At 49.9% G+C, this 13,047-nt stretch overlaps 1 protein-coding gene across 1 annotated transcript in view; it reads right to left on the reverse strand.

The window, feature by feature from the left end:
- kcnh3 (potassium voltage-gated channel, subfamily H (eag-related), member 3) overlaps positions 1 to 13,047 on the reverse strand; it is a gene marked incomplete in the record, with an annotated part of 212,318 nt that overhangs the window by 16,429 nt on the left and 182,842 nt on the right. Inside the window, 2 exon segments of the mRNA XM_031805813.1 lie at positions 7,669 to 7,845; positions 7,847 to 7,884. Coding sequence (XP_031661673.1) covers positions 7,669 to 7,845; positions 7,847 to 7,884 — 215 coding nt within the window.

Here is a 13,047-nt window from a genome sequence, read left to right on the forward strand (position 1 = left end):
AGTGTGCCTTTAATTATAAATAAATCACTGACTGTCACGAGCAAAGCAGCATCACACCACCTCCTCCATGCTTCACGGTGGGAACCACACATGCAGAGATCAGCCGTTCACCTACTCTGTGTCTCACAAAGACACGGCGGTTGGAGCCAAAAATCTAAAATTTAGACTCATTAGACCAAAGGACAGATTCCCACCTGTCTAATGTCCATTGCTCGTGTTTATTGGCCAAAGCAAGTCTCTTCTTATTGGTTTCCTTTAGTAGTGGTTTCTTTGCAGCAATTCGACCATACATTTTTTTTTATCTCACAAGTGTAACTCTGTGTTGTTGTTTTTGTTGCACTGCTTTGCTTTATCTTGGCCAGGTCTCAGTTGTAAATGAGAACTTGTCCTCAACTGGCCTACCTGGTTAAGTAAAAATAAAAAGGCCTGATTCACACAGTCTCCTCTGAACAGTTGATGTTGAGATGTGTCTGTTACTTAAACGTATCTTCTGCAGCAGAGGTAACTCTGGGTCTTCCTTTCCTGTGGCGGTCCTCATGAGAGCCAGTTTCATCATAGCGCTGGGTGGTTTTTGCGACTGCACTTGAAGAAACTTTAGAAGTTTTGAAATGTTCCATCTTGACTGACCTTCATGTCCTAAAGTAATGATGGACTGTCGTTTCTTTTTGCTTATTTGAGCTGTTCTTGCCATAATATGGTATTTTACCAAATAGGGCTATCTTCTGAATACGACCCCTACCTTGTCACAACAGAACTGATTGGCTCAAACGCATTAAGAAGGAAAGAGATTCCACAAATTAACTTTTAAACAAGGCACACCTGTTAATTGAAATGCATTCCAGGTGACCAACTCATGAAGCTGGTTGAGAGAATGCCAAGAGTGTGCAAAGCTGTCATCAAGGCAAAGGGTGGCTACTTTGAAGAATCTCAAATATAAAATATATTTTGGTTACTACATGATTCTATTTGTGTTATTTCATAGTTTTGATGTCTTCACTATTATTCTACAATTTAGAAAATAGTAAAAATAAAGAAAAACCCTGGAATGACTAGATGTGTCCAAACTTTTGACTGGTACTGTATGTATGTAATCTCATGCACGTACACACACACACACACATAGCCCCATGTAAAACACACACACACACATGCACAGGCACATGTACACACACACCTGCACAGTGAAGCAGCCCCTACTTTCCTCTGGGGCTCTGAGGTTAGATTAGACATTAGAAAGTGGGAGCTTGAAATAAACATGTTACTGTGAAGGGAGGAGCACGTCCTCCCCTATCCTCCTCTTCCCCATCCTCCCTCTCTCCTCCTCTTCCCATCCTCCCCTATCCTCCTCTTCCCCATCCTCCCTCTCTCCTCCTCTTCCCCATCCTCCCTCTCTCCTCCTCTTCCCCATCCTCCCCTATCCTCCTCTTCACCATCCTCCCTCTCTCCTCCTCTTCCCCATCCTCCCCTATCCTCCTCTTCCCCATCCTCCCCTATCCTCCTCTTCCCCATCCTCCCCTATCCTCCTCTTCCCCATCCTCCCCTATCCTCCTCTTCCCCATCCTCCCTCTCTCCTCCTCTTCCCCATCCTCCCCTATCCTCCTCTTCCCCATCCTCCCCTATCCTCCTCTTCCCCATCCTCCCTCTCTCCTCCTCTTCCCCATCCTCCCTCTCTCCTCCTCTTCCCCATCCTCCCTCTCTCCTCCTCTTTCCCCATCCTCCCCTATCCTCCTCTTCCCCATCCTCCCCTATCCTCCTCTTCCCCATCCTCCCCTATCTCCTCTTCCCCATCCTCCCCTATCCTCCTCTTCCCCATCCTCCCTCTCTCCTCCTCTTCCCCATCCTCCCCTATCCTCCTCTTCCCCATCCTCCTCTCTCCTCCTCTTCCCCATCCTCCCTCTCTCCTCCTCTTCCCCATCCTCCCTCTCTCCTCCTCTTCCCCATCCTCCCCTATCCTCCTCTTCCCCATCCTCCCCTATCCTCCTCTTCCCCATCCTCCCCTATCCTCCTCTTCCCCATCCTCCCCTATCCTCCTCTTCCCCATCCTCCCTCTCTCCTCCTCTTCCCCATCCTCCCCTATCCTCCTCTTCCCCATCCTCCCTCTCTCCTCCTCTTTCCCATCCTCCCTCTCTCCTCCTCTTCCCCATCCTCCCCTATCCTCCTCTTCCCCATCCTCCCTATCCTCCTCTTCCCCATCCTCCCTCTCTCCTCCTCTTCCCCATCCTCCCTCTCTCCTCCTCTTCCCCATCCTCCCCTATCCTCCTCTTCCCCGTCCTCCCCTATCCTCCTCTTCCCCATCCTCCCTCTCTCCTCCTTGCTGTCTGGGCTATTTTTATCAGGCAGCATCCAAATTTAGCAGGAGCTGTGGGGACACAGCCAGTCAGGGAGAGCCCCTGCCTTCCCCCGTGCTATTTTTAGCTCCAGCACACACTCCAAAACGCTGCACGCTGCTATTCCTGTCTCGTTGAGTTTGACTCCGCTGCATACAGCCAGCCAAGTGTGTGTGTACGGAAGGGTGGATGTGTTTTTAAGAAGCGAGAGCCCGAGCTAGGGTGAGCAGTGTTTATGTACACAGTGCATGATGTGCCCTTTGAAGGTGAATGTACCCTCAGGCTAGATCAGAACCAAGCCCTTCAGAGCTTTATACTGCAGCACTAGGACATAACAGAGACAAGAGAGGGACTCCATTTTGTTACTGGTCTCACCACTCTCACACAGAGATGAGAGGGACTCCATTTTGTTACTGGTCTCACCACTCTCACACAGAGATGAGAGGGACTCCATTTTGTTACTGGTCTCACCACTCTCACACAGAGAGACACACAAGTGCGCACGCAGGCACACACACACAGACGAACCCGTCCCTCCTCACTCTTGATCAAACAAACCAGGTCGAGCTGTAGTCTGTAGAGCTGTAGTCTGTAGAGCTGTAGTCTGTAGAGCTGTAGTCTGTAGAGCTGTAGTCTATAGAGCTGTAGTCTGTAGAGCTGTAGTCTGTAGAGCTGTAGTCTATAGAGCTGTAGTCTGTAGAGCTGTAGTCTGTAGAGCTGTAGTCTATAGAGCTGTAGTCTGTAGAGCTGTAGTCTGTAGAGCTGTAGTCTGTAGAGCTGTAGTCTGTAGAGCTGTAGTCTGTAGAGCTGTAGTCTATAGAGCTGTAGTCTGTAGAGCTGTAGTCTGTAGAGCTGTAAGCTGTAGAGCTGTAGTCTATAGAGCTGTAGTCTGTAGAGCTGTAGTCTATAGAGCTGTAGTCTGTAGAGCTGTAGTCTGTAGAGCTGTAGTCTATAGAGCTGTAGTCTGTAGAGCTGTAGTCTATAGAGCTGTAGTCTGTAGAGCTGTAGTCTGTAGAGCTGTAGTCTATAGAGCTGTAGTCTGTAGAGCTGTAGTCTGTAGAGCTGTAGTCTATAGAGCTGTAGTCTGTAGAGCTGTAGTCTATAGAGCTGTAGTCTGTAGAGCTGTAGTCTGTAGAGCTGTAGTCTATAGAGCTGTAGTCTGTAGAGCTGTAGTCTGTAGAGCTGTAGTCTGTAGAGCTGTAGTCCTGTAGAGCTGTAGTCTGTAGAGCTGTAAGCTGTAGAGCTGTAGTCTGTAGAGCTGTAAGCTGTAAGAGCTGTAGTCTGTAGAGCTGTAAGCTGTAGAGCTGTAGTCTGTAGAGCTGTAGTCTATAGAGCTGTAAGCTGTAGAGCTGTAGTCTGTAGAGCTGTAGTCTGTAGTCTGTAGAGCTGTAGGCTGTGTAAGAATGAATGTAATGTTTTCTTTTATGAGGGAAATATTACAATTAACAATGTACTAGTGTGTGTGTCTGTGTGCACGTGTGTGTGTGTCTGTGTGCACGTGTGTGTGTGTCTGTGTGCACGTGTGTGTGTGTCTGTGTGCACGTGTGTGTGTGTCTGTGTGCACGTGTGTGTGTGTCTGTGTGCACGTGTGTGTGTGTCTGTGTGCACGTGTGTGTGTCTGTGTGCACGTGTGTGTGTCTGTGTGCACGTGTGTGTGTCTGTGTGCACGTGTGTGTGTCTGTGTGCACGTGTGTGTGTGTCTTGTGTGCATGTGTGTGTGTCTGTGTGGCACGTGTGTGTGTGTCTGTGTGCACCTGTGTGTGTCTGTGTGCACGTGTGTGTGTCTGTTGTGCACGTGTGTGTGTGTCTGTGTGCACGTGTGTGTGTCTGTGTGCACGTGTGTGTGTCTGTGTGCACGTGTGTGTGTCTGTGTGCACGTGTGCGTCTGTGTGCACGTGTGTGTGTCTGTGTGCACGTGTGTGTGTGTCTGTGTGCACGTGTGGTGTGTCTGTGTGCACGTGTGTGTGTCTGTGTGCACGTGTGTGTGTCTGTGTGCACGTGTGTGTGGGTCTGTGTGCACGGTGTGTGTGTCTGTTTTCCCCTTTTGTGTGTATGTGTGCACGCCATTGTCTCTTGTTGCGACGTGGTGTGTGTCTGTGTGCACGTGTGTGTGGTCTGTGTGCACGTGTGGTGTGTGTCTGTGTGCACGTGTGTGTGTGTCTGTGTGCACGTGTGTGTGTGTCTGTGTGCACGTGTGTGTGTCTGTGGTGCACGTGGTGTGGTGGTCTGTGTGCAGTGGTGTGTGTCTGTGTGCACGTGTGTGTCTTGCACGTGTGTGGTGTGTCTGTGTTGCACGTGTGTGTGTTCTGTGTGCACGTGTGTGTGTGTCTGTGTGCACGTGTGTGTGTCTGTGTGCACGTGTGTGTGTGTCTGTGTGCACGTGTGGTGTGTCTGTGTTGCACGTGTGTGTGTGTCTGTGTGCACGTGTGTGTGGTCTGTGTGGCACGCTGTGTGTGTCTGTGTGCACGTGTGTGTGTCTGTGTGCACGTGTGTGTGTGTCTGTGTGCACGTGTGTGTGTGTCTGTGTGCACGTGTGTGTGTGTCTGTGTGCACGTGTGTGTGTGTCTGTGTGCACGTGTGTGTGTCTGTGTGCACGTGTGTGTGTCTGTGTGCACGTGTGTGTGTGTCTGTGTGCACGTGTGTGTGTGTCTGTGTGCACGTGTGTGTGTGTCTGTGTGCACGTGTGTGTGTGTCTGTGTGCACGTGTGTGTGTGTCTGTGTGCACGTGTGTGTGTGTCTGTGTGCATGTGTGTGTGTGTCTGTGTGCACGTGTGTGTGTCTGTGTGCACGTGTGTGTGTCTGTGTGCACGTGTGTGTGTGTCTGTGTGCACGTGTGTGTGTGTCTGTGTGCACGTGTGTGTGTGTCTGTGTGCACGTGTGTGTGTCTGTGTGCACGTGTGTGTGTGTCTGTGTGCACGTGTGTGTGTGTCTGTGTGCACGTGTGTGTGTGTCTGTGTGCACCGTGTGTCTGTGTGCCGTGTGGTGTCTGTGTGCACGGTGTGTGTGTCTGTGTGCACGTGTGTGTTGTGTGCACAGTGGTGGGCTTGGTGTGCACGTAGTGTGTGTGTCTGTGTGCACGTGTGATAGTGTGTCTGTGTGCACGTTGTGTGTGTGTCTGTGTGCACGCTGTGTGTGTCCTGTGTGCACGTGTGTGTGTCTGTGGTGCACGTGTGTGTGTCTTGTGATGGCACGTGTGTGTGTCTGTGTGCACGGTGTGTGTTGTGCCGTGGTGTGTCCTGTGTGCACGTGTGTGATGTCTGGTGTGCACGTGTGTGTGTCTGTGTGCACGTGTGGTGTGGTCTGTGCTGCACAGTGTGTGTGTTGTGTGCCGTGTGTGTGCCACGTGTGGTGGTGGTCTGTGTGCACGGTGTGTGTGTCTGTGTGCACTGTGTGTTGGTCTGTGTGCACGTGTGTGTGTCCTGTGTGCACGTGTGTGTTCTGTGTGCACGCTGTGTGTTCTGTGTGCACGTGTGTGTGTCTGTGTGCACGTGTGTGTGTGTCTGTGTGCACGGTGTGTGTGTTCTGTGTGCACGTGTGGGTGTGTCTGTGCACGTGTGTGTGTCTGTGTGCACGGTGTGTGTCTGTGTGCACGTGTGTGTGTCGGTGTGCACGTGTGTGTGTCTGTGTGCACGTGTGTGTGTCTGTGTGCACTGTGTGTGTGTCTGTGTGCACGTGTGTGTGTCTGTGTGCACGTGTGTGTTTTGTCTGTGTGCACGTGTGTGTGTCTGTGTGCACGTGTGTGTGTGTCTGTGTGCACGTGTGTGTGTGTCTGTGTGCACGTGTGTGTGTGTCTGTGCACGTGTGGTGTGTCTGTGTGCACGTGTGTGGTGTGTCTGTGTGCACGTGTGTGTGTCTGTGTGCACGTGTGTGTGTCTGTGTGCACGTGTGTGTGTCTGTGTGCACGTGTTGTGTGTCTGTGTGCACGTGTGTGTGTGTCTGTGTGCACGTGTGTGTGTCTGTGTGCACGTGTGTGTGTGTCTGTGTGCACGTGTGTGTGTGTCTGTGTGCACGTGTGTGTGTGTCTGTGTGCACGTGTGTGGGTTGTGTGCACGTGTGTGTGTCTGTGGTGCACGTGTGTGTGTCTGTGTGCACGTGTGTGTGTGTCTGTGTGCACGTGTGGTGTGTGTCTGTGTGCACGTGGTGTGTGTCTGTGTGCACGTGTGTTGTGTGTCTGTGTGCACGTGTGTGGTGATCTGTGTGCACGTGTGTGTTGTCTGTGTGCACGTGTGTGTGTCTGTGTGCACGTGTGTGTGTGTCTGTGTGACGTGTGTGTGTCTGTGTGCACGTGTGTGTGGTGTCTGTGTGCACGTGTGTGTGTGTCTGTGTGCACGTGTGTGTGTGTCTGTGTGCCACGTGTGTGTGTCTGTGTGCACGTGTGTGTGTGTCTGTTGTGCACGTGTGTGTGTGTCTGTGTGCACGTGTGTGTGTGTCTGTGTGCACGCGTGTGTGTCTGTGTGCACGCGTGTGTGTCTGTGTGCACGTGTGTGTGTCTGTGTGCACGTGTGTGTTGTGCATGTGTCTGTGTGCACGTGTGTGTGTCTGTGTGCACGTGTGTGTGTCTGTGTGCACGTTGTGTGTGTCTGTGTGCACGTGTGTGTGTGTCTGTGTGCACGTGTGGTGTGTCTGTGTGCACGTGTGTGTGTCCTGTTGTGCACGTGTGTGTGTGTCTGTGTGCACGTGTGTGTGTCTGTGTGCACGTGGGGTGCCGTGTGTTCTGTGTGCACGTGTGTGTGTCTGTGTGCACGTGTGTGTGTCTGTGTGCACGTGTGGTGTGTCTGTGTGCACGTGTGTGTGTGTCTGTGTGCACGTGTGTGTGTCTGTGTGGCAACGGTGTTGTGTGTGTCTGTGTGCACGTGTGTGTGTCTGTGTGCACGTGTGTGTGTCTGTGTGCACGTGTGTGTGTGTCTGTGTGCACGTGTGTGTGTCTGTGTGCACGTGTGTGTGTCTGTGTGCACGTGTGTGTGTCTGTGTGCACGTGTGTGTGTCTTGTGCACGTGTGTGTGTCTGTGTGCACGTGTGTGTGTCTGTGTGCACGTGGTGTGTGTCTGTGTGCACGTGTGTGTGTGTCTGTGTGCACGTGTTGTGGGGTCTGTGTGCCGTGTGTGTGTCTGTGTGCACGTGTCTGTGTGCACGTGTGTGGTGTCTGTGTGCACGTGTGTGTGTGTCTGTGTGCACGTGTGTGTGTGTGTCTGTGTGCACGTGTGTGTGTCTGTGTGCACGTGTGTGTGTCTGTGTGCACGTGTGTGTGTCTGTGTGCACGTGTGTGTGTCTGTGTGCACGTGTTTTTACTGTGTGTGTGTATTTAGTAGCGTATGCATGCCTGCGTTGCAGTTCGACTCACGTCAGCTCCGTGACCCTCTCTGAGGTTATAGGTCAGATCATGTTGTATCTCAGAGATGAACTTCTGGGCGTACTCTGGGTAGAGCCGTAGAACCTCCCTCAGTCCCTTCAGACTGATGTACTGCAGGTCACAGTAGGTCAGAGCCTTCACGTTGGCGTTCGTCTTAATCACCTGCTTTCTTGGTCAGGGAGTCACTGCCGATCAGGTCCCCTTTACCTGAGGGGTGGGAGGGAACACACACACACACACCTGTTAGTCTCTGAAACCATCACAGGCAGTCTGTGCTTTAGACTGGGTTTTTGTAATTATTCCAACATCAGAGACATTTTATATGAGCCTATTAGTGTCTCGTATCGTAAAAGAACATGAAAGGGTCGGCAGTGGAGACGGTCTCTGAAGAATACGCTGGTTATTTATGTGTGTAGGTTTGATGCAGCTCAGTTCCATTATTCAGGTATATTGCGAACATCACAGGAGGTTGGTGGGACCTTTTATTGGGGAGAAACGGGCTCGTGGTAATGACTGGAGTGGAATCAGTGGAACGGTATCAAATACATCAAACACATGGTTTCCATGGTTTCCAGGTCATTGATGCCATTCCATTCGCTCCGTTCCGAACGTTATTATGAGCCGTTCTCCTGTGGACATGTTTACAGTGTGGATAATGATTATCAATAGTAGTGGCCTAAGGTCATAATGGCTTCCCATACATAATTGGGGGCTCTTTGTTTCATTGCACTAAATCAATTATGAAAATGTACAGGTGTGTGTGTGTGTGTGTGTCCATCTGTGTCTGTGTTAACCCTCTACCTCCCCGGTTAACCCTTTACCTCCCCTGTCTCCTCTCTACCTCTGTTAACCCTCTACCTCCCCTGTCTCCTCTCTACCTCTGTTAACGCTCTACCTCTCCTCTCTACCTCTGTTAACGCTCTACCTCCCCTGTTAACCCTCTACCTCCCCTGTCTCCTCTCTACCTCTGTTAACCCTCTACCTCCCCTGTCTCCTCTCTACCTCTGTAAATCCTTTACCTCCCCTGTCTCATCTCTACCTCTGTACCTCGGTTAACCCTCTACCTCCCCTGACTCCTCTCTACTTCTGTTAACCCTCTACCTCCCCTGTCTCATCTCTATCTCTGTTAACCCTCTACCTCCCCTGACTCATCTCTACCTCTGTTAACCCTTTACCTCCCGTCTCCTCTCTACCTCTGTTAACCCTCTACCTCCCCTGTCTCATCTCTACCTGTGTTAACCCTTTACCTCCCCTGTCTCATCTCTACCTCTTAACCCTTTACCTCCCCTGTCTCCTCTCTACCTCTGTTAACCCTTTACCTCCCCTGTCTCATCTCTACCTCTCTGTTAACCCTTTACCTCCCCTGTCTCCTCTCTACCTCTGTTAACCCTCTACCTCCCCTGTCTCCTCTCTACCTCTGTTAATCCTTTACCTCCCCTGTCTCCTCTCTACCTCTGTTAATCCTTTACCTCCCCTGTCTCCTCTCTACCTCTGTTAATCCTTTACCTCCCCTGACTCCTCTCTACCTCTTAACCCTTTTTCCTCCGCTGAGACCTGTCTAGATGTATGGTGTTCTCTACTGCTCTCTGCCTGCCTCGACGTACAGCTTTGGATGAATAACCCAAGTGTTTTAATAATGTCATATCCATCCATTATTCATCTCTGAGCTGCAATGTGGCTCACCTGCATGCCTGCCTATTGATGTGTGGGCCATGATTAGAGATATAGGCCGGGAGCTTGGCGTTTGGAGATAAAAACCCTCTCACTCACAAAACCTCTAACACACACACACACACACACACAACCTCTAACACACACACACACACACACACACACACACACACACACACACACACACACACACACACACACACACACACACACACACACACACACACACACACACACACACACACACACACACACACACACACACACACACAACCTCTAACACACACACACACAACCTCTAACACACACACACACACACACAACCTCTAACACACAAGCACCCTCAAACGTGCACATATACACAACCTCTAACACACACACACACACAACCTCTAACACAAACACATACACACACAAGCTCTAACACAGACACACACAACCTCTAACACAAACACACACACACACACATATCCCCTCGCAGCTGTCACAGCTCTGTGCCACAGCTCTGATCAGTCATCATTCCAATACCACCTGACCTTTTGAGACCTTGGCATGTGGATCTATGACACACATACATCATCTAGAACACTCTACGGGCCAAACCATCACAACAGCCTCCTCGGAAAGCGTATTTAGTCAGTCTTGTGGTATTAGGGGCCGATCCCACAGGAAATTAGATTGGGCGGTGTAGGACCAAGACAGAGGACAGGAATGGCCAGGGGATGAGCCTCTAAGAGTGTGACACAGGGAGAGGAGATCGAGAGATCGGAAAGCAGGGGATGAGCCTCTAAGAGTGAGGGCACGGTATGGGCCTCTAAGACTGAGTTAGAGGGCAGGGGATGGGCCTCTAAGAGTGAGTTAGAGGGCACGGGATGGGCCTCTAACAACATGTCTGGTTAAAGGGTCACCAAGCTGTTCTCATGGGAAGACCCCTGTCACCTTTGATCCTGAGTAGAGGAAGTCCAGTACAATATATATATATCCCATTTAGCAGATGCTTTTATCCAAAGCAACTTTCAGTCATGCGTGCATGTTATATATGTGTGGTCCCGGGAAACGAACCCACTACTCTGGCATTACAAACGTCATGCTCTACAAACTGAACTACAAAAGACCAAATAATAAACTCAGCAAAAAAAGAAACGTCCCTTTTTCAGGACTCTGTCTTTCAAAGATAATTCGTAAAAATCCAAATAACTTCACAGATCTTCATTGTAAAGGGTTTAAACACCATTTCCCATGCTTGTTCAATGAACCATAAACAATTAATGAACATGCACCTGTGGAACGGTTGTTAATACACTAACAGCTCAGACGATAGGCAATTAAGGGCACAGTTATGAAAACTTAGGACACTAAAGAGGCCTTTCTACTGACTGAACACCGAAGGAACGATGCCCAGGGTCCCTGCTCATCTACGTGAACATGCCTTAGGCATGCTGCAAGGAGACATGAGGACTGCAGATGTGTCCAGGGCAATTGAGTGCAATGTCCGTACTGTGAGACGCCTAAGACAGCGTTACAGGGAGACAGGATGGACAGCTGATCGTCCTCTCAGTGGAAGACCACGTGTAACAACACCTGCACAGGATCGGTACATCCGAACATCACACCTGCAAGACAGGTACAGGATGGCAACAACAACTGCCTGAGTTACACCAGGAACGCACAATCCCTCCATCAGTGCTCAGACTGTCCGCAATAGGCTGAGAGAGGCTGGACTGAGAGCTTGTAGGCCTGTTGTAAGGCATGCCCTCACCAGACATCACCGGCAACAATGTCGTCTATGAAAAAGTGCTCTTCACTAAGGAGTCGCGGTTTTGTCTCACCAGGGGTGATGGTCGGATTCGCGTTTATCATCGAAGGAATGAGCGTTACACCGAGGCCTGTACTCTGGAGCGGGATCGATTTGGAGGTGGAGGGTCCATCATGGTCTGGGGCGGTGTGTCACAGCATCATCGGACTGAGCTTGTTGTCATTGCAGGCAATCTCAACGCTGTGCGTTACAGGGAAGACATCCTGACATGACCCTCCAGCCATACTGCTCGTTCTGTGCGTGATTTCCTGCAAGACAGGAATGTCAGTGTTCTGCCATGGCCAGAGAAGAGCCTGGATCTCAATCCCATTGAGCACGTCTGGGATCGGAGGGTGAGGGTCATTCCCCCACAGAAATGTCCGGGAACTTGCAGGTGCCTTGTTGGAAGAGTGGGGTAACATCTCACAGCAAATCTGGTGCAGTCCATGAGGAGGAGATGGACTGCAGTACTTAATGCAACTGGTGGCCACACCAGATACTGACTGTTACTTTGATTTTAAGTTGACAGTGAGAGGATGTTTCTTTTTTTGCTGAGTTTACACGACAGATAATACATGACAGATTAGTACAGAGGGATTTAACAGTCACCAAATGGTGGAGACTGGGATCGGAGGGTGAGGGTGAGGGCCATTCCCCCCCCCCCCCCCCCCCCCGATTAGTACAGATTAGTAGAGAGGGATTTAACAGTCATCAAATGGTGGAGACTGGGATCGGAGGGTGAGGGTGAGGGCCATTCCCCCCAGGCCAATCCCCCCCCGATTAGTACAGATTAGTACAGAGGGATTTAACAGTCACCAAATGGTGGAGACTGGGATAAGACAGTATATTTGAAAAGGGCACCTTTCCAACTATTGATACAGTGCCTTGCGAAAGTATTCGGCCCCCTTGAACTTTGCGACCTTTTGCACATTTCAGGCTTCAAACATAAAGATATAAAACTGTATTTTTTTGTGAAGAATCAACAACAAGTGGGACACAATCATGAAGTGGAACGACATTTATTGGATATTTCTAACTTTTTTAACAAATCAAAAACTGAAAAATTGGGCGTGCAAAATTATTCAGCCCCCTTAAGTCAATACTTTGTAGCGCCACCTTTTGCTGCGATTACAGCTGTAAGTCGCTTGGGGTATGTCTCTATCAGTTTTGCACATCGAGAGACTGACATTTTTTCCCATTCCTCCTTGCAAAACAGCTCGAGCTCAGTGAGGTTGGATGGAGAGCATTTGTGAACAGCAGTTTTCAGTTCTTTCCACAGATTCTCGATTGGATTCAGGTCTGGACTTTGACTTGGCCATTCTAACACCTGGATATGTTTATTTTTGAACAATTCCATTGTAGATTTTGCTTTATGTTTTGGATCATTGTCTTGTTGGAAGACAAATCTCCATCCCAGTCTCAGGTCTTTTGCATAGTCCATCAGGTTTTCTTCCAGAATGGTCCTGTATTTGGCTCCATCCATATTCCCATCAATTTTAACCATCTTCCCTGTCCCTGCTGAAGAAAAGCAGGCCCAAACCATGATGCTGCCACCACCATGTTTGACAGTGGGGATGGTGTGTTCAGGGTGATAAGCTGTGTTGCTTTTACGCCAAACATAACATTTTGCATTGTTGCCAAAAAGTTCAATTTTGGTTTCATCTGACCAGAGCACCTTCTTCCACATGTTTGGTGTGTCTCCCAGGTGGCTTGTGGCAAACTTTAAACAACACTTTTTATGGATATCTTTAAGAAATGGCTTTCTTCTTGCCACTCTTCCATAAAGGCCAGATTTGTGCAATATACGACTGATTGTTGTCCTATGGACAGAGTCTCCCACCTCAGCTGTAGATCTCTGCAGTTCATCCAGAGTGATCATGGGCCTCTTGGCTGCATCTCTGATC

The sequence above is a fragment of the Oncorhynchus kisutch genome, linkage group LG26 (assembly GCF_002021735.2).
Source record: "Oncorhynchus kisutch isolate 150728-3 linkage group LG26, Okis_V2, whole genome shotgun sequence".
Lineage (NCBI taxonomy): Eukaryota > Metazoa > Chordata > Actinopteri > Salmoniformes > Salmonidae > Oncorhynchus > Oncorhynchus kisutch.